The 22460-nt window shown below is 38.8% G+C and overlaps 2 protein-coding genes across 5 annotated transcripts in view; both read right to left on the bottom strand.

Annotated features, from left to right (window-relative positions):
* Positions 1-399: 399 nt before the first annotated feature.
* Positions 400-2349, bottom strand: LOC116800898 (survival of motor neuron-related-splicing factor 30). Of its 2 annotated transcripts, none has more exons than XM_032717343.1 (3): positions 2263-2349; positions 1047-1465; positions 400-994 (listed from the first exon to the last, which is right to left on the bottom strand). In XM_032717343.1, the coding sequence occupies exons 1-3, from the start codon at positions 2302-2304 to the stop codon at positions 724-726; spliced, it is 732 nt and encodes a 243-aa protein (XP_032573234.1). In that variant the 5' UTR covers positions 2305-2349; the 3' UTR covers positions 400-723. The 2 variants fall into 2 exon arrangements, with proteins under 2 accessions (XP_032573234.1, XP_032573235.1); XM_032717344.1 differs by lacking the exon at positions 2263-2349 and adding an exon at positions 2024-2104.
* Positions 2350-2434: 85 nt separating this feature from the next.
* LOC116800896 (protein argonaute-3) overlaps positions 2435-22460 on the bottom strand; it is a 66915-nt gene continuing 46889 nt past the window's right edge. For 2 of the 3 annotated variants that reach the window (XM_032717331.1, XM_032717330.1), the window contains exon 8: positions 17362-17539. In XM_032717331.1, coding sequence (XP_032573222.1) covers positions 17453-17539 — 87 coding nt within the window. In that variant the 3' untranslated portion in view covers positions 17362-17452. Of the gene's footprint in view, positions 2515-17361; positions 17540-22460 lie in introns of those variants that run through there. The other variant, XM_032717332.1, reaches the window with a different exon arrangement.

The following is a 22460-nucleotide window of genomic DNA, read 5'->3' as shown; positions in this document are numbered from 1 at the left end:
AAAAAAAACAAAAAGGAACCAATGAAGGCCTTATAGTTATGCCTATTTTTATAACACAGAAGTATAAAAAAAAGTTAAAGAAATGATAAAACATGAGATCATAAGAAAATGCAAATCCCCTTATTGCAACCCAATTGCAATGGCACAAAAGAAACGGGATTCATCGGGCATACCCAAATTTCGTATGGCTATCGATTCAAGATGATTCAATGAAATAACTAGACCCGAGAAATTTTCAATTCCAAACATAGACGAAAACAAAAAACAAGTTAGGAAAATATGCAGACAAAATACAGTAATTCAAGAATAGACCGTACACCAAGGTATTCAAATAACACGATTATCAATATGAATTTGGAACAAAATCCACATATTAGTTTGAAAGTAGAAAACCTCATGTAAAATTTTTTAATCAGGCATGCTTCAGTAATCGTAATTTTTTTTTGGGTTTCGGTTTGGGCAAATCTTTCGATTTCGTTTTAGGTGCGCTCTGGTTTTCGCAATATGGTTGATATCGGAATGTTTACTAAACAGCTGTTTAAGCGGCGGCATTTACTTTTCATTTCGGGCAGACAAAAGTACCCGTTTTACAAATCGAAAAATTCTTACGAATTTGAAAACCGGAGCATGCCCAAAAATATATTTCATTATAAAGATTATTATTATAATTGTTTTCTAATATTTTTATGAACATTTTTATTGTGCCGTATAATCAATAATATTCTAAAGACCTTTTCTATATTTTTCACCTACAGTAAAATCTGTCATGCCCTTTCCTGCAGTTCCACAAGTGCCGACTCCTACTCTGCCGCTTACATTATCCGGAGACGCAAATATACTTCTTGCTTTCATTCCGTTTTTTTTTTGGTTTTTGGTGTTAAAATTAAGCCATTTGTTCTTGTCTGATTCTCGTTCCTCTTCCAAGTCCTTGAAGCGCTGTTGCTTTTTTTGTTTACGTTTTTTTAAATATTCCTTTTGATTGGGCCTGTGACGCCTGTAAAATTTGTTTTAGAAACTTATGACTCTTACTGTTAAAAATTGTATACTTGTTTGACGGAAAAACTTCGTTGCGAATAGTACGTTCACGCAACTCGTTGACGTGGGTCGTAGATCGATTTTGATAGGCATCAAATATTACATTAACTTCTCCTGTACTTGATATATCTTCAATAGTTGCATCGTAGTACTGACGATCCTCCTTCCATTTAGCTTGACACTTGTCTCCTTTTTTCCAAATCTTAGCAGCTGAAACTAATTTTTCTGCCTCTAATAGAGCTGCTTCTATTTCGTCGAAATAGTTGGACGAAGCTCTTTTGGTTGATGATGGCTCCACATATGAAGATTTATGTTGTTCTTCCAGTTGAGTTTGTATCAGATCACGAGTAAGGGTAATAACTTCGTCAAGATCACTTCTGAGTTTTAATAGCTCTTCATTCTCTGGATCAGTTTGAAGAGCTGCCTCCACCTAAAAATTAATATATATAATTGCTTACTTCATGTACAACAATTTCAATATATTATATTCTCAAATGTACAATTGTAGATACAATAACCCAATATTTAAATATTTATATACGAAAAATTGTTTTTAAAGGAACGTTTTATAATAAGCTGATGTTTGAAAGGCCACGCATTTGGAAGTAAGCTTTCTAAGCAGATGCTGAATCTTTTTGTAAAGGCTTACCATAAACGGTTATATACACGTTTTTTAAAAGCACAATTAAATTTCCAATGTTCGGTTTGTTTCAGAATAGGAATACATTAATAAATTGACAAGTCCATGGCCATGAACGAGCCAAGGAAATCAAGGAATAGTTTAGACAACATTTTTAAGTGATAGTATTTATCCAACTATGTTTAGAAAGCGGGATAGAATATCTCTGTATATAGTCGTCAGATTTGATGTTTATTTTCATTAAAATTTTATATTTTCAAAATTTTACCCCAAAAATTTATAATAAAAGACAACGAAGTTGTGAGTTATTTTCCAGTACCAAGCTGGTATCTTTATCCAACTCCTTACATGGCCATCGATGTTTGTATATAAGTGATTAGGAAAGGACATCCAAAGCAAATTGGTATGTATTTCTTCGTTTGAATGTACATATATAGTACTGGCCACCGTACATCCTCCAGCTGCGCATCATCGACTACTGACTACTATCGTTTTAACAGGACTGAACAAAGAATATAAGCGAAAAATATACAATCTTTACCAAGACCACAATAAACCATATATTTTATATATTTAATTATACACACTTGTTGCAATTGTAGCTTATAATTATGCAAGTCGTCCGCCATTTAAGTACTGTCAGATTCCACTATTTACATTGGTGAATTTAAGAAATAATATTATTTTTTGAATAGGCTAAGGTAGCGGAACCAAGTCTACTATTTTACATTGTCTTGAAATAATATTTACATAAGTATGCAATTTATATGAGTTTCTCACAGATCAGCATCAACAACGTATCAGACCAAGAACAAACACAGTTTGGAAGCGATTGAAATCTGCAATTGATAAAAACGTTAAAATCAGAAAAATTAATAAATGGATAGATTTAATACCTGTTCTATCAGGCATGTTCCGATAATCGTAATATTTTTTTCTTTGATTTGGGCAAAATCTTTTGATTTCGTTTTTAAGTGCTCTGATACTCTCAAAATTTTTGATATCGTTTTGCTATCGTAATGTTTAGTGAACAGTAAACACCCGTTCAAGCAGTTTTTCTTACATTAGAGGGGCCATCTTTTTCAGAGTTTTAATTTCGATGTTCGAAATTACTTTTTGACCTCTCTTTGATCATTTGAGTAATGAAAATAAATACCATTAATTACGAACAACACGTTTGACCCTCTTCTTATATATGTTATACATATTTTTACCTGCCTGTTTCGTTTCACTAACAGTAGAGCAACCTCCGCAATAACGATTAACGACATTTGACGACTGTAAAATGTTGTTTATCAAATCTGAGGTGGGGTCAGATGTAAATTTTGTATAAAATAACTAAGTGGCAGAATGTTCTTTTGGTGATGTGCAATAAACATCAATATACCACTGAATAAACTATCTGATTTAATATAAAAAAAGGCATTTACAAATAGACAAAATAGACCGATATTGCGATTTCAAATCGACATCGTAAAATTCTTACGAATTCGATTGCCAGAGCACGGTTGGTTTTCATAATACAACACCTTAGGAACATAGTCTCCCCGTTAGAAGCGTTGCTTTTAACAAAATTCCTAAGGGCAAGCAGACTGTGTGATCGTTCGGTACGATGATTGGGTTTTGGTCACTGAATCGAACGAAGACTTTTCCAGCGGACCATATTACTCGACGAAGGCCATCTTGACTTTAAATTGGAAGCAATAACAATCGATCAAGTAAGTAGACGTGTTGCTGGGGGGGTCCCTTACTGCAGTCCCAAAGATGTCGCCAGTTGGCTGCTGATATTCTGATAACCCTCGCACGGTGGCGGAGGGGTATTAACATCACGTGAAGAATTAGGGTGATTAGGTTGGGCTTATGGCTACTGGACTAGAGACTCAGATAGCTATGGTAGCTAAAATCAATATCGACAGATTTGCCGGAGTCGGTTGAACGATCTGTGCTCTTTATTAATAACCAAAACGAACTGCTTAGAAGCTAACAAAGAAAAGGCTTCATAGCGGCCTCTGCCAATGTGCAAAGCTTTAGCCGGCTATGTGTGAGCTTCCGGCCAAATGCTTGCTCAGCAATTTGACCAGTGCTGAAGCGCGGACGATCGGTCCAGTTAACTCAGTTAACTCAGTTAACTAACATATGTGCATAGGATTGCCTAAGTTCAAGTTTTCTCATCTCCTCTTTGCTCAGACAGCAGGTGCACGCATATCGGAACGCCTACATACCACTGAACTGACAAAGAGCTGGGACACAGTGCCGACTAGACGATACCCTCCAATCGAAACAAAATAAATAAAACAATTCCGAAAACAACCATTTTAAAAACTTACCAAATAATTATTTCATAATTACCGCCAGACTTGTACAAATTTTTCAAGCTCTTCTTTGGATATTTTTGATTGGGTCTTCAATTTTCAAACCAACCTAAAAAATTTCCGATAATTATTTAATATTGCAGCCAAATCGAATTATAATCGTATCCAGGTGATACAAAATCGCGCATTACGACAAATAACCAACTGCCCCTGGTATGTACGTAACTCTACACTCCATAAAGACCTCAATATTCACACAGTTGAGTCACAAATTGGGAGACATACAAGTCGATATAGTGACAGATTACTGAGCCATAGCAGTCTTCTTGCAAGACGTCTCATCCCCGCTCGACCTCTGAGAAGACTTAAACGGCAAGGCTTCGCCAAGACAATTGGGCAGCAGTAAAAACTCTTCATTTATGTTCCTACTCCACTTATTTTATTTTATAGTGTTTGGTAATTGATAAGAATATTTCTCCACTCTGTGATCACTTAATAAATATTAATAAAAAAAAAAAAAAAATATTTCCCTCCGGAGCTATTAGCTTTTCTAGCTAGTTTTTATACCCGTTACTCGTAGAGTAAAAGAGTATACTAGATTCCTTGAAAGGTATGTAACAGCTAAAAGGAATCGTTCCGACTATATAGCGTATATATATGCTTGATTAGGATCAATAGCAGAATCGATCTAGCCATGTACGTCAGTCCGTCGAGATCTCTGGAACTATAAAAGCTAGACGGTTGAGATTCAGCATACAGATTCTAGGAACAAAGACTTTTTGAAAAACATGTTGATATTTCTTCTAATTATTGTTTGTCTTGGCAATTTATATCTGTATTTCAAATTTCTATCAATCGTTCTCAGGGCAACTGATTAGAGTTCTGGGATAGAGTTCTGCACGAGGCGTAGGATGCTGTATTCCGTCCTGAGATCGATTGGTTCTACCTTAGGCAGTTAACGAAGTCGAGACAGCCCATCTATATAGTAAAATGTTTTCCTTTTCCGTTTGAGAGTAGCGTTTCTCCACCTCTGAAGGGCCTTTCTAGCAAAGGTAATTGTCATTGGTTCATATCATTTGAAATGCAATAAAACGGCCCTGAGGGAAACCGGCTAACATCCACAATCACCCGCGTTATATGCTTTTGATCGAAATATTATAGCTAGGGTACCTTGTATAACAGATTATTTAGGTTTTTGAAAGCATTCCTCTCGGCTTCGCCTCAGGTTAATTTGTTTTCGGTTTTCAGCAGCTTCCTTAGCTTCCTATGACTTGGTCATGGAATGAACTTCCCGACGTGGGGTACCAGAACGAGAATTGCTTTGTTTGCCAGTCGAAAGTCGACGCATATCAAAGCGCTGGACCGATGGGAGATATCCAAGCGCTTGGACCCGTCACAGGTTAAAAAATGTCTCGACCAGGGCTTCTGAGTTTTTCCATGACCTTGCCCTCGAGAGCTGCCGGAACTTGTCTCCTTGGTTGCTTATGTCAGAATCGATTAAAAGTTTTTCGTCGGGAAAAGCGTCATTTCTACAATCCGGCCAATGCTTCTTCCCAGTCGGACGTAACTCGGCCCAAAAGATATTGTTTACCATTTTTAAGAACGTAAAATGAAGCAATCTCTTCTGTAACTGGCTTAAAGGAAATTGGGGCCTCGAAAATACAAATTGCTCGGAATTGCTTTTCCGAGTGGGTTATTACGTTAAAGACTGTGGCTTTTCCCTTTACAAGCTGAGAACAGTCCTTGTGGCTAATTAGGTTAAATTTGCAACCCGAGTCGATGATTAGTCGATTTTCACGGCCTCACACTCGGCATTCTATGAACTCTTCCTCATCTTCACTTAAAGCTTTAAAGCAGTGTTCATGGACTTTTTTTTAGATTTTGGGGCTGGTGGCCTCCTTCTCCACACGGCGTAAATACGTACGAGGCCTTTTCAGATTACTTCTACCGGACATAGGGAAAAGACTGTTCAGGTTAGTTCGACATTTCCTGACGAAGTGTCCAGGCTTCGATCATTTATTGCAGGTGACATTTCTTGCCGTACATGATTGGTCATTTAATGCGTGACCTACCGTTCCGCACCTGAAGCATTCCGCACTCTGCTTCAAACAGCGATTTGCAATTTTACAGATGGCTTCTGCAACTGGTCTTGATGTCATGGTTTTTTATTCCTTGTTGATCTATTCATTCCTTCCAGTGTATTTTCCTTTCCCACACATCTATAATTTTATCTTTAAGGCATATGTCCTCATTCTCCGCTTTTGAAGATCCGAAAGTACATCTTTGTATTTGTTGACGGAGTCGCAGCCAGAAATCCGCGAATCCTTGTCAGGTCTCTAAATAGATGTCTCGTAAACGTTGAGTTCTGTGTCGGTAAGAAGTGCTTATTTAAATGGACGATGAGGAAGGGACTATTGACTGTAGCTGGACTCCTCAAAAGAGTAGTAGCGTACTCCTTTTCTGCTTTTCGGTTTCAATATCCTTGTTCTCGAGGTATATATTATATATTATATTTTTGAGTCGAACTAATGTCCCGTCAGTTGACTAAGGACAACGCTAAGAAATAAAAAATTATCGGCGAAATAGTTTTCACGACTTTATTCTTTTGATCTCAGCTTAAGACTGAAACAGTTGGTGTGAAAAAATCTTAGATGTGTTGGGTTAGTGGGTTGTTTACTTGATCTTGCTTCTTGCTTATGCTTATGTGCATACATATGAAAAAGAATTCTTATGTGCTACGTGGCTATGTGCCTGCCTAGTGGCTGGGTTCTGATTTTGGCTTAAGTGGATGCGCAATATCGAGAAATGTTTTTTTATTTAACGAGGAATCGATACGGCGGACCACAGCGGTCGGTCTTTTGTATAAGTGAATTGTCTGGAAGGCATAATTACGTTACTATATATATACATATGTCGCATCATTATTAGTCTTATTTTTATTTTCTATGTTCCATCTCTAATAAATAAAATTCGTATCGAGCTGTTCTTGTCTTCGTTTCTTTTTGATCGCTGTTCGCTGTGTTCCGTTATGCGAGTTTAACGGATTTTGCTCTGTTCTACATAGCCTCGGTTCGACGATGCGTTAGAGTGAGACAAATGCTTGTCCTGTGGTGGGTTCGGACCAGCATGTATCAAGCGAGATAGAGCGATGTTGAAATGTACACGGGTCACTTATGTTTGAAAACTCTGAGAAAGCAGACGCGTGAATATGTCGCAACCGAGGAAGTGTACGACTCGCGGGCGGAGCGCGGCAACAGGGGACCCCGAAACAGTTAATTTCCCGACATCAGAAGTGGGATCGCCTCAGCCCCAAGCCATCACTGATGATCGCCTGTCCACAATTTTAGAAATGCAGCATCGTAATCTATTGGAAATTGTAAATGCCGTGAGGGGCTCGCAGACTACACAAGTAGTTGTACTACCCAAGTTCAACCCTGAGTCCGCCGGTTCAAGTGCAGCCACTTGGTGCTCTACAGTGGACCTTATTGTAGGAGAAAATCCTCTGGATGGCAGTGCTTTGCTCATGGCCTTAACCAAATCATTGGAGGGCAGTGCTTCTAATTGGCTGTCACAAATTTGTTTCGCCGGAATGACTTGGAGCCAATTCCAAGAAATGTTCCTTCAGCAGTATGAAGGCAATGAGACGCCAGCAGCAACAGTCTTTAATGTATTAAACGGGCGGCCAAACGACGGCGAATGTCTTGCGCTGTATGGTAGCCGATTAATAACAACACTTATGGCAAAATGGAAGTCTATGACCGCAGAAGAAATTCCAGTGTCTGTTGCCCTGGCACATGCTGCAAATATAGTTGGTAGGCTGCAACGCACTGTGTTCACAACTACTGTCAAAACACGCAACGAGTTTCAGAACGAGCTAAGAACGTTTTCGTATGGCAAGAGGAAGGACCATCCCGTTCCAGAAAATTCTACCAGCAAAAGAGCTCGCCTACACCCAAATGTTAAGTGCCACTTTTGTGGAAAAATTGGCCACAAGATAGCTGACTGCCGCTCCATGAAAAACAACTTAAAGAATCAACAAGGATCTAGTTCGAGTATTGGGCGCTTATCTGACTCTAAACCTGGGTCAATTACTTGCTATAGATGTGGAAACCAGGGGCATATAGCGTCAGCTTGCCCTGCAAGACAATCGTTGTCAAACCAAACTAAAGCCGACGAGAAGCGTGTCAACGTGTGTCACGTAGTCGAGCCAATTGGGACATTGATATCATCTGGTGAGTCGTATCCATTTTATTTCAAGCCGAAGTGAGCCGAATGCTCACTTGTAAGAGAATCTGTGTCCACCCAACTCTCGGGCACACGAATTAACAACATTGTAGTTTTAAAGGGTATCGGAAATAATACTGTTACCAGTACATTAAGAATTTTGTCAAACGTAACAATAAGTGGTTACTGTCTCGAAGTGCTTTTTCACGTAATTCTTAATGATTGCATTAATTATAATATTATAATTGGACGCGAAATTTTAAGTCAGGGATTTAGTGCTACTATAACAATAGATAAAATAGAGTTATGTAAAACAAGGTCTGTGCAAACCCTATCTGCTTTGAGTAGTAGTTTTAGTCTTGAAAATGTTAATACCGAATTGTGTGGCGAGGATAGGAAAATCTTGGTAAATCTTTTGAATGAATTCTGTGACTCATTTATAGACGGTTTTCCCAAAAATCGTGTTACAACTGGCGAATTAGAAGTACGCTTAATTGATCCAATAAAAACTGTACACAGACGACCGTACCGACTTAGTATAGAGGAAAAACAAATTGTCCGAAACAAGGTTAATGAGCTGCTGTTAGCTAACATCATCCGTCCTAGCAGCTCACCGTTCGCCAGTCCAGTTTTACTCGTTAAAAAGAAAAATGGTTCTGATCGTCTTTGCGTAGATTACCGCGAACTAAATACAAACACAGTTGCAGAGAAATATCCCTTATCACTAATTAGTGACCAAATATCTAGGTTGCGTGGATCAAGTTTCTTTAGTTGCTTGGATATGGCCAGCGGGTTCATCAGATACCTATTCACGCAAATTCAATTGAGCGCACGGTTTTTGTGACACCTGACGGCCAATTCGAATTTCTAACTATGCCCTTCGGGTTAAAGAATGCCCCATCCGTGTTCCAGCGTGCAGTTATGAAAGCTTTGGGTGAGCTTGCCCACTCTTACGTTATCGTTTATATTGACGATATAATGATTATCGCAGAAACAAAAGAAGAAGCTTTTGTAAGGTTAAGGACAGTTTTGAAAATATTATCGCAGGCTGGGTTTTCTTTTAATATCGGAAAATGTTCATTCCTGAAATCTTGCGTTGAATATCTGGGGTTTGTGGTAAAAGAGGGCGAAATAAGACCAAATCCATCTAAGATAAAAGCATTAGTCGCTTTACCGCCTCCGCAGTCTGTTACCCAATTAAGACAATTTATTGGCCTAGCCTCTTATTTTAGGCAGTTTGTGCCAAAGTTTTCAGAAATCATGGAACCCTTATATAGACTGACCTGCAAAAACAAAATATTTGAATGGAAACTTGAACACGAACAAATTCGTCAAAAAGTCACTAAATTGCTTACAGATGAGCCCGTCCTTGTTATCTTCGATCCTCGGCATCCCATTGAACTGCATACAGATGCCAGTATGGATGGCTACTGAGCAATTCTACTCCACAAAATAGATAATAAACGTCGTGTAGTTGAGTATTACAGCAAACAAACATCCTTGACGGAATCTCGATATCATTCGTACGAGCTTGAAACTTTAGCTGTGTATAACTCCATGAGACACTTTCGTCACTATTTACATGGGCGACGATTTGTTGTTTTTACAGACTGTAATTCCCTAAAAGCTACTCGCAACAAGACTGAACTAACGCCGAGAGTACACCGTTGGTGGGCATATATGCAGTCCTTCGACTTTGACATAGAATATAGACCTGGTGCCAAAATGCTCGGGTTATTACTGGTGAGGAAGAAAAACATGTTCTATTGGCCAAAATAACGGACAACTGGTTACTTGCAGAACAACAAAAGGATTCAGAGATTTCCACGATTGTTGTTGGGTGAGAGCTTGGCAAAAAGTTATGAATTACGCTCGAAAATGCTTTTTCGCAAAATTCAAAGGAACGGTAAAACTCGTTGCCTGCCAGCTGTCCCCGGATCATTCAGATGGTCAGTAGTGAACCATGTCCATGAAGCAGTTGTACATCTTGGGTGGGAAAAGACTTTAGACAAAATGTACGAATTTTACTGGTTTGAGAACATGGCCAAATATGTTCGTAAGTTCGTTGATAATTGCATTACGTGTAAGTTAACTAAGCCTCCGTCAGGAAAATTGCCAATCGAACTCCACCCCATACCAAAAGAAGAAATTCCATGGCACACGATCCATATAGATATTACGGGAAAATTAAGCGGCAAGAGGGATCAAAAGGAATATATTATCGTTCTGATTGACGCGTTTACAAAGTTTGTTTGTTTGCACCACACGGTAAACATTAAAAGTGACAGTTGTATAGACGCCTTGAAGGCGTCAATCTCCGTATTCGGTGTACCAACACGAATCATTGCACATCAGGGTAAATGCTTTACAGGCTCTTGTTTCAGTGAATTCGGTTCCATGCAAAAAATTCAACTACACTTAATTGCAACAGGGGCTAGTCGTGTATATGTATATATATATATAGTGACGTATTTGGGTGGTCCAAACCAGCCACTTCTATTATTTCAAAGAAATCAGTAATGCACTCTAGTAATTTTCCATAATGTATCCCAGCTGCGCAGCATTCGTTTATCTTTGGCAGCGCAGCCGTTCTTGTAAACATCCTAAAGCCTGACCTAAGCAGATTTGACTGCCCTCTTTCAAGGCTACCTAATCCCAAGAACCCAAGAGCGAGGCTCTCCCGAAATACAAATATTGTTCAAATACTGAGGCTTCTCCTCAATCCAATTTGCATTTGATTTTTAGTCTTAAGCTGAGATCCAAAGAATAAAGTCGTGAAACTATTTCTCCTAAAAACTATTTTTTATTTCTTGGCGTTCCCTTAGTCAACTGACGGGACATTAGTTCGACTCAAAAATAAAACAACAATTTTACTATATATATACACATATATATATATACATAAGTGAATATATATATATATACATATATTTACATACACATATATTTCTCCCATTCCTTTCGGAGGATTGCTCTGCCGATTGCCTCGCAGTGAACGGAGCTATGACACAGTCAGTCATTTCTAGTATGTGATCTTCAGATGGGGTTTACAACCAAAGCAACTATTAGATTTCTAATTTGGCTTGTTTAGTTGTTTTCGTTTGTTTGTTTTTCCTTCTTTGGCCTCCTCCACCCGACATCTATATTATTTTTTTTTTGTTTGCAACTCGTGAGAGGACTTTAGGACGTCATCGTCCAATTTAATGGATCGGATCAAGCGCTTCTACGCTCCTGATATATGGGGTGATGCTGCGGGATCAACTAAGCTCGTCAGTCATGCGCTCTCTCTCTCTCTCTTCGTCGGTTGTGCTTGCACTTTTGGCTCAGCGTTCTGATGTACGTTCTGTAATTCAGTCGATTTTGACATTCTCTTTCAGAAACCATGCATATTATCTGGGATATCGATAGATATTGGGGAATAAATTGAGAAAAGATTTAAAAATTAGGGCGTAAGAGTGAACATAACAAAAAGTTTTTTTTTGCCAATCGATAGAATTAAATAATTAAATTAATTAGGTAATAAAAAAAAATCCAAAAATATTTTAAAAATGTGGACGTGGCAATTTTGGCCCGTTTTAGGGCGTTAGAGTGGGCGTAGCAAAAAGTTTTTTTTTGGCAATTCCATAGCCATTTACAAGACTAATAATAATGAATAAATTGCAAAAAAAAAGTTCAAAAATTTGGGCGTAGCAATTTTGGGAGGTTTGTGGGCTTGGCAAAATGGGTCAACAAACTTGTGTGCGTATATGACTCTAGAATCTGTATGCTGATTTTCAACATGCTATTACAGTTCCTGGAATGTCGTCGTTCATACGGACAGACGGATATATATCCTTTATATCTACGGAAAAGTTTCATTCTGCCTGTTACATACTTTTTAACGAATCTAGTATACCTTTTTACTTTACGAGTAACGGGTATAATAAAATATGTACATTCATTCCGAATCGTGGTTTCATTTATTGAAAATAGCTAATAAATAAGCCTATCATCAACAGTCATATTTTTCCTATGCAAAAATAGCTATTGTTGCGGCTTGGAAGAGCAAGTATTTTTATTTCGATCAGAATACAAGCTGAATGGCCGGGTATGCTCTGGTGTAATTGTATTTGGACTTCTGCTGATGATGTGGAAGATCGCTAATATCGGTAATCGTCCCGTCTGTGGGTCTGTGTCTCGTGGCCGTCTGCCCACACCTTAGACAGCAGTCGCTACGATAGACATGGCGCGTTCAAAGTTAACAGCAGATATGCTAACATTTAGAAGACCAATGAACCCCAATACGCATGATCTAATTCCTATGCAACCAAGGACAGCACAGACTCACAATTTGTTAGGGACAAGATAGGTAGTTTACTTACTAATTTGATTTAAATCATTAAAGTCGTCGCTCTCCATCCCTCCTTCACCCTTGCGGCTCGTTGCACGATAGGCCAATTATGGCCAACGTCACCATTCCTATTGAGCTAGAATGAAAGGTTCCCGCTTGCAGTGCTTTAAGCATTGTGTTTTTGCTCTGGCTGAGGTCCTGTAGCTGACAGTCGCTACGCCTGGGGACCATTGCCAAGACTTCACATTAAGTCTTTTATTAGGCTCGTCCCCGCAGAAAACTTCACTCGGTTTATGAAACGGTTTTTACATCGTTTGCTCTTGTTCGGCTTTTTGCACTAGGCAACCCTATTCTGGGTTGCTGCTTCGGGTCATTTTCCTGATATGGAATGCTGTCTTTCTTTAGTTTGGGTACGTGAACATTGTTGTGCCTACTGTTGCCACCTGGAGTTGTATTGTTTTTACCGTAATTCAGACTCTAATGCATTATATACCTTCTGGGAGGTTCGTGCTACAGATTCTACCTCCTGCAAATTTTTATTGATGACGAACATTGTGGCACTCAGGCTACACAGTAGCCCACTTCGGATCAGACGCTCCCTGAACTTGGTTTGGATGGTCAGCTAGCTGGTGCGAAAAAACAAGATCGCCCCCCTGAGGTGAGCCAGCCAGGCCGCAATTGAGGCGGTGAAACAATACCAGAAGGGGGAAAAATTTCGGTATTTTTTCCAAACAACGCGACGCGTAGGGTTCTTCTGTATGTATAGACAGTTTTTGAAGAATAATTAATGTGTTAATACCTGTAAACATTATTCTTGAAATTGTTTTCAATTGGCTCGGACGTAAATGGTTAACAATAACTATACATAAAGCTGTAGTCGAGTTGATGATGGCAAAAGATATGGAGATACGAAAGCAACTGTAACCGAAATGCCCCCTACTCTCTGACAATTACAAAGAGCACTATCATATAGCCGGTTATCAGCTGAAGCACTGTAGCTAGGGGCCACCTTATTGTGGCTTTATTTTGGTCCTTGACAAGAACAAGGTCGATCACCGGAAGACCAGGTCATGGAGTTCGACACTTGGAACGCTGCTGAAGTAAAGTTCTCTGAGACCAGAAGCTTCGCAGCAAATAGGATACACGCAGCCAAGCGGTTGTAGGTGCGACTTGTCACGGCAGGCTCATCGAAGGAATCAGGAAGACCACCGAACAAGAAATGAGCTGGGGTAAGAACATCCTGATTAGCGGGGCTCTCTGAAAGTAAGACTATAGGTCTAGAATGAATAACGGCTAAGATATGAAATGCAACAGTCCTCAGTTCAACGATTGACAGGACCCACAGCACTTCCAAAAGCGCCGACAAAATAAGTGGCGTTGTCTGACAAAATTAGTTTAGGATTTCGCCTGGTGCATATAAGGTGCTTACGACCGTGGAGAAATGCTACTGTGGAGAGAACCTGATAAGCTCTAGAAGCACTGTCTTGGTTACGAAGCAACTAAATTCGCAGAAGTAGCACTCTATTGGTGCAAGCCTTGTTGCAAGCTTCCTTCTTGTAGAAGAATTAGCGACTCGTCAAGCCGCTCCGGAAGATCCGCCATAATGTGTTCCACTAGACGGGGCTTAGCTCGAAAACATGGTTCGCATCTATTCACGGCCTTGGTCAGTCTTTTTCCCACCAATATTTGGAACGAATTATAACAAGAAGAGCTCTAAGGCCGGTATAAAGATGAGGCTAATCTTTACTGCAAAATAATGCAAATAGTGTCTGGAAACGAAAGTCAGAATACATATTCTCTTACACAATATTCGTCAGACTGAGATCGCTAAATAGCCTCAGTATGGTTGTGGTCCTTGCTTCTACTTTGCGAGGTTCTTGGTCAAGATGTCTGCCAACATGTCACTCGTGCATTTATACTTTAATAAAACTTGACCATCCTTTACAACGCCCCTTTCAAAATGATATCGTACATCAATAGCTAGCAACATAAGCTCTCCAACAACGGATTGGTAAACACTGGTTAAACTTTCTTGCACTGATCGCTTGTAAAGTCAATCTGGAACCCTGCATCTTCGCCATCAGGCAATTCTCGCTGCCATGGGCATGCTATAAATCCTTTATATATTGCGAATGACCCGACGAAATCGCTACAAGAACGCCTTCTTCCTCTGTTTCCAATCCCTTTACAATTCCGTTCTTACATCCATTTGATGAAGATGTAATTTTAGCACCGCCGTGTAATCATTAAACGCACACTTTCCAGTCGACAAACTGGCGAAAAAGTTTCCAAATAATTAACGACGAGCTGCTGGGAGCATCCCTTTGGCAGCAGTCGTGACTAGAAGCGGTCTACGTGGCCGTTCATATGGCGCTCCAATTGCTCGCTAATCCTTCGGCCAGGTTTGATTGGCAACTAGTGAATTGTACTCTCACTCCATCCTTGAACCATCCCTTTATTTATCATTTCAGCCAAGTACTTCTGAGTACGCATTGCCAGTTGTTTTGGTATCCAAGAAAAACGGAAGGAAACGTCTACTCTACCGAGACTACCGAAAACTAAACGAAAGTTTAATCAGCGACAACATTCCGATGGCTCACATGGAGAACGTGTTAGACAAGCTACAGGGGTACAAAAGACTAACACTATTCACCAAATTCATCATGGCAGTTCTAAGGGAGCTTATTGCAAAAAATTTTGTTGTGTCGGGACGACATTGAAGAAAGAAATGCTAAGTTAAAGAAGGTTTTGCGCATCAACTGAAGTGAGTGCAAAATCTTTCACAGCTAAATACAGGACCCGAAAAAATTCAAGCCGTTGAAGAATTTCCGCAACCACGAGACAAAAACGGAATTCAGCGATTCCTAGGTTTTACTTTTTATTTCCGAAAATTCATAAAGGGATACGCATCCATTGTTAGGCCTTTGTGGCATTTGCTAATTGAAATTATGAGTTCGGAGAAAAATAACAATTAGCATTCGAAAAACTAAAGACTTCTTTAATCAGCGAACCAGTTCTTCCCCTTACAGACAGAAATTCATACAGACCCGACCCGAAGATACTGAAGACACTTCTTTCTAATACATGAGTGGCAAGACTTCACCGTTTGAGGAGAAGTATGATTCGTACGTGCTGGAGGTGTCGTAACCGACTGTAAAGGGTTTAAGATGACTATGAACAGAAAGAAAGTACCTCTTCGATTAACTCTTTGGGCTTTGTCTTTAACAGTCTCAAGCTCCGAACCGAGCCTCGTCTTACTATTTGTCAGACTCATAAACCTATCGCTCAGAGGAAAGACGAATGGACACAAGCAGTTCGAGGCTCAGTGTAAAAGAATACATAACAGGACTTCTACAGCCAAAATGACGTAATTTTCAAAGACTAAAAGCGGGAACTAGTTGTTATATAGTCGGCTATGGAAAATTATGTATCAATCACATTTATCTGCCAGGAAGACAAAATTTTAATTCTTTAAGACTTTCCAACCAAACAGAAAAGTCCTTTAACTATGTGTGGATGCCTATTTCGACTTTGGATTATATTTTAAATAAATAATTTTAAAAAAACAAAATAACGTGTGTTTTGGAAATAAGCGGTAATTAAAGCACAGAATACAACAAAGCAATCGTACGTTCTGGGCGAGTTGAAGCGATGAAAGTTGCAAACTGATCTTTCGCTTTGCGCTCGCTTTATCACTTTAGCTCGCCACTCGCTTCGCTCTCACTCTGACATCGAGCGATTGCACTTAAAAAAATGTATGCAGTGGTTTATCGCTCGTACTCGCCCAATATTATCGCTTTTTGCGCGCACTCTGCCCTCAGCCTTAGAGTTTCAGAGGATGGCAAGGAGGCAGAGATCGGAAATATGCTTAACCGTTTTTGTAAGCTGGCTACAACCGGAAAGGCATACAAATTTAAAGTAGAACCGTTCTTGATCACGTGTTTTAGTTTCATGGTGAATGGAAGATAGGGAACATGTATTTACTTCACCCTTGGGCGTATCGGAACCAAGGCAGAAGAAAAACAACTTCCAGTAGACGGGATCGTAAGAAAATCACCGCTCACAGACCCTTTAATGTTGAAAATGGAAACTCAATCAAGAATAATAAAAATAGAACTATCGCAAAACAAATGCAACTCATTTGAACCATTAAAAAAAATTCTAGCTTACTCTGATTTTCACAAACCATTTGATCTACCTACCAGTGGAGGCTTCCGCACATGGAGTGTTCTCGGAGAAAAACTGTTCAATAACAAAAAAAAAAAACATTTCGCTACCAACGAGCAGTCAAGAATCAGAGGAATTATTTGTACGGGAATCCACAGCACTCTCGCGGAAGTAGAAGGCGCTGCTGTACAATAGAAACGAATAAAGCGCATATAGAGACTGAATTTATAAAAAAAAATGCAACAAATCCAGCAAAAACCCTTGACTAGAATTATCTTAAAATACGTACATTGTAACACTTTGTTGCAATGGCATATAAACGCTGACTTCAGTTATATATGCTCCTTAATTTTAGAATGGTCAGAATTCGTATGCTATATGAATATACGAAATTTAAAGATAAAACAGTGCTTCACACACATCTCGTTGAATACTTTGCTCGTCACGCTTACTGAAAATTATTTAAAATAATATAATATGCTGAAGTGAATGTTAAAAGGCACCTTTCGATTAACTGATGTTTTTATATTAATTAGTTATTGAATATAATATTTCGATAAAGCAATAGTTCAAATTACGATCATTATATTTTAGAAAAACAAGACAGCTAAAAACAATTAAATAACTACTTCAAAAACAATTTTCAAACGACAGTTGGGAAGAAGGTTTTTTTTATTATTTATTTTTGTCTTAAAATATACAGATTTATTAATTGTAGGGTTATGGACAGGTCTTTTGATAATTTTAAAGATAAAATAGTTTTTCAGAAAGTGATTCAGCCACATCTCGTTGAATACTTTGTCCAATCAAATAAGCCAATTTGTGAGCGTACTGAAAAATATTTAAAATAATATAATAAGCTAAAGTGAATGGTAAAAGACAAACTTTGATTAACTGATGTTTTTATATAATTAAGTTATTGGATATAATATTTCAATTCAATTCAGTTCAAACTACGATCCCTCGGGCATGCTCCGGTAATCGAATTCGTAAAAATTTTACTATTTCTATTCTGAAATCACAAAATCGGTAATCCGGTTTTCGAATTCGAAAAATTTTTGACATTTGTAAAACGCCCCTTTCTAAATGAAAAGTAAATGACTTTTAATACCCGTTACTCATATAGTAATAGGGTATGCTAGATTCGTTGAAAAGTATGTAACAGGCAGAAGGACGCGTTTCCGACCATATGAAGTATATATATTCTTGATCAGTATCAATAGCCGAGTCGATCAAGTTTCAACTTTCCACCTGCAGTAGTGCTATTATTTTAACCGCAGCTGTATATATTATTGATCAAGATCAATAGCCGAGTCGATTTAGTCATGTCCGTCTGTTTCTATGAGCGTCGAGATCTCAGGTACCATAAAAGCTAGAAGGTTGAGATTTAGCATACAGATTTAAGGGACATAAACGCAGCGGTTGGCACGCCCACACTTTTTATTTCTATATTAGTTTTGTAAATTTCTATCGATATGCCAATTCTTATTTTGCCCCGCCCACAAACCGCACAAAACTGTCATCTCAACATTTTTGTTGTTTTTTTCAAATTTATATTAGTCCTGTAAATTTCCATTGATTTGCTCAAAAACACGCCCAGAAACCTTTTGACCAAAAACACTGTAGCAACGACCCACACTTTTGAACAATTTTTGAATTTTTCTCATAAAATGCGTTCGCATTTCCACAAACTGAACTCGACTACAGCTTTTTCTCTTGTTTCTCTTGTTCAAATTTGGAATGCAGGATCTGAACAAAATGATTCTTGACCACGAGCAAGGCCAATATGCTCTAGACTATTTCGAGCTGCACAGAACGCAGTTATTGCCAACATAGGAGACACAGTCTACTGCGCCTCAGCTTTCGTTATATATGCAGATCAGCACCTAAACACTCCTCTCTCGCGCTCTCCTCTCCTTTTGCACCTATACTTTTAGCTTCGCGTTCTGCTGTTAGATCTGCAAATTATTCATTATTCGCTTTCGTGACCTATGCATGCGCGCATCGATGCCAAATTTCGCGGAAACAAATTTAATCGTCTCGTTCGAAATCACTTCATAAAAAACGTCTTTTCATTATTCGAAAATAGCTAATGTTGGCAACGGCCGGACTAGATATAAGTTAATTATTTGCGAAGTGCAAATAAAAAAATAAAGAGTTGGACTTCAAATCGAAGAGAGAACAACGGCTTTATTTATTGAAATTCAATTAGCAACTAAACTACCAATGCTGTCCCTAATAAGCTGAGAGTCTGTGCTGCCCTTATTGGCAGAGGACTCTGGATACATGGTCGACATTGCTAAAGCTACAGAGCGCTTTCTTTCCTTGATTTAATTTGGAATACAATTTAAATTACTTATATTAACAATTTTTTTAATCGCATTTTTTATACAATGTACTGTTTTACAAGTTTGGGGAATGCCATAAGTAAGGTTTTTGAAAGCAAAGATTTCTTGTGTTTTTCCAATTATGCTTTCCTTTTATAATTTTTCTAAGTTGGGAACTTTTATAATATACAAAAGTGCTGGTTAAAAGATTACGGAAAACTTCATAGCTCGCGTAATGGCCCCATATATCTATTATACGTAAGGCTGGTGACGGGGTGAGCGTGAGGAAAGATGAATATGCATGCATCACCTGTGTGCTCTGATCAAGGGAATTCGCTGACACTTGCACTTGACATTCATTTGACTGTACGGGAGAGCCGAAAGATTGAATTTCGCAAAGCAGTCAAATTTTATTGTCAGTATTAAATGTTTACATTAATACACTGTAACTAAATGTTGCGGTTGGTACAGTGGGTATGTGCATTGTCGTATGCACATTCTGCTTTTAAAAAATAACGTAATATAGTCAAGTTATTTTTTTTTTCTCTAAATTCTTAAAAGTAAAAAAAATATATATAAATGCCCTGGAAGCATCACCGTTCCCAGACCGTCCCCTCAAGGCGAACACCTTGCTAGTCTGTCCCTTGCTGTGTTCCGACCAGCCCCGCTGGACTCCTGTTTAGTTCTTACAGAGGCTCCGTGCAGTTGCTCGGCTTACATCGCAGTCTCTGTAGCAAGACGCCTAGTAAAAGATGAACGTTCCACCCTGACACTTTCCTCAAGCTGGGGCGTGCAGACCTGGACGGGTTTGCTCAACGGCCTTGTTTCTGAAGAATTTAAAACTTTAATTATGGCAACCCATATAATAAATAGAGGGACCTAGAATGGAAGCGAACAGGATCTCAAGACGACATTGACGACAACTCGATCAGAGATAATGTAGAATTCCAACTCAACTTCCAAAGGAGCCGACTACCAACAAATGCAGCAGAACCGCCATCTCCGACAATAAATCGAAGTAAGTAGAATGGCAAGGTTGCTAAATTTACTAAACAATGAAGAAATACCTTGGAATACATCGACCTTCAGCTTTACGCTGAGCTCGACCGTGTAAAAAATGTACTATTGAAAAGAATACCATAGAAAGAAATCTCGCACATTACCACCTACACTGCAATTCTAAATACAAATATTAAATATTCAATTCAACCACGTCAGAAGAAGAAAAGAAGTGCCCAGACGATTGAATGATAACCGAATAAGTCGGTTGAAAATATCGGTTTTAATATGGATTTAATAGATTCCAAAACGGTCTGTTTCTTCACCGCTATCGTAATTGATAACGTAATTAATAAAGTTGTTGTGAAAACACCCTATTTAAAAAATGTTAATATCTTATTAGGTGCAATTATTATTTTAATAATAATAAATAAATGATAAACACATTCACAAAAATATACAAGACACACAGTAAGTGTCTAAAAGAAAAAACTATAAGTAGAGCAAACGATCAAGACCAGATCTATACATATATATGTATGTCAAATAAATAAACACAAAAAAAATATTAAAATCTTGAAAATGTCACATAAATGAAATAAAAAATATATTCACACACAAACATTTATACAGGATAACTTTTAATCGGTAAAAATAGATAAAAAATAATAAAAAAATATGTGGAATGGGCAGAAGAGGCAAGGGTATTAACAGAGTTAAAAATTTGATAGAGCATGTAAATGCATTAATTCTGGGATTTCAGAAGATGGCGGTATATACGAGCACGTAATATAAACTGATTCTGATTTACGGGGCTCGTCAAAAAGTACCTCCTCCGACGCGAGGGTAGATCTAACCGCAATTAAGACTCCACCTCCACGTTTGGAGGGACGGTCATACCTATACATTGTGTACTTTAACCAAGTCTCTGTGAACACTATTATATGGGATGCAAAGGAAAGGCTATCACAATACAATTTGGTTAGTTTGCTACGCAAGCCTGTAGCATGTAGCATTTGATAGGAAATAGTAAGATTAGATGTAATTTTTTTAAAGAAGAGGAAGATGATGGAGAGGCGGATGGTGCCGTGTTTTGGCCACGTGAGGGAAGTTTAATTCCCACGGGCTCATTTTTCCTAATTATGATCTTAGCTTCGAACTCTTTTACCACCATACTATCCGGCCGAAAATCACCCGAACATATGGTCGAAAAAATCACATTACTGACAGTTATTAGCGTAAGAGAAGTTAAATATTTCCACTTTTATATTATCGGCTTTTGATTTGTCTTGTATATAAGACATTACATCCGACGATGTTTGATCAGGGGAAATCCGAGAAACGAAAATTTGTTTCTTTAGTCGAACCACCGAGAGGGGTTTTGGCCCTGCAGATTGTATTTCTGCAGTGCCAACTTGTGCCGGTAGTCCGGACTCAATGTTCCCTTGTGGTGGTAAACTGTTCGGGACAGGTGGAATCACTGGTTGAGAAACCAGTGCAGACAATTCGAAATCTTTAGCAATCACAGGGTGGGGTCCATCCACAGCTGATTGATCGGATTGCTCCAAATCTTTTTTAGCTGCCGATATTAGCAGCATATGTGGATTTGCTGCGATTAACAGCTGATCAGTTGTGGAGTCCTGTCCAGCGGCTTTTTTGCGCTTTGGAGATTCATCTAATAGCTTAAGGCCATTAAACTGTGAATTAAGCGCGGAAAGAAGATCATCGGCCCGACGAAAACTATCTCTAGCTACGCCAAAACTGTGGATCAGTTCTTTCAAGCCAGTTTTTTTAACAGCTGATCAGTTGTGGAGTCCTGTTGATCATTTGCCCGTGGTTGCGGGGCCTTAGGCAGCCTACCACCAGCGGCTTTTTTGCGCTTTGGAGATTCATCTAATAGCTTAAGGCCATTAAACTGTGAATTAAGCGCGGAAAGAAGATCATCGGCTCGACGAAAACTATCTCTAGCTACGCCAAAACTGTGGATCAGTTCTTTCAAGCCAGTTTTTGTTAAACCTGTCTATTCAGGCATGTCCCGACGGAATCCCTGGCTGTGTGCTTAGATTCTGTGCGGAAGCCTTGTGCAACCCTCTTCTGAAACTGTTTACCTTATCTCTGGAATCTTCACAGTTCCCTCATATATGGAAGGAGTCCTTTGTGATTCATCCACAAAAAAAGGTAGCAAACTGGATGCAAGCTATTACAGAGGAATCTCTAAATTGTCGACTATCCCAAAACTTTTTGAAAGTGTTATCACTCCTCATATGCAGCACCTTTGTAGATCAATCATATCACCGTGTCAGCACGGATTTACTTATGTACGCAAACTATTTTAAATTATGCCTCCAGCACAAGAACATTTCGCACCATTTGGACTTACAATCCGATCTAGACAGCTTTCAAATATGGTGCCGTGATAACGTATT

Source organism: Drosophila sechellia, chromosome 3L (genome assembly GCF_004382195.2).
Source record: "Drosophila sechellia strain sech25 chromosome 3L, ASM438219v1, whole genome shotgun sequence".
NCBI classification, from domain to species: domain Eukaryota; kingdom Metazoa; phylum Arthropoda; class Insecta; order Diptera; family Drosophilidae; genus Drosophila; species Drosophila sechellia.
The sequence above is the reverse complement of the archived record's forward strand: the minus strand, read 5'-3'. Positions and strand labels throughout refer to the sequence as shown.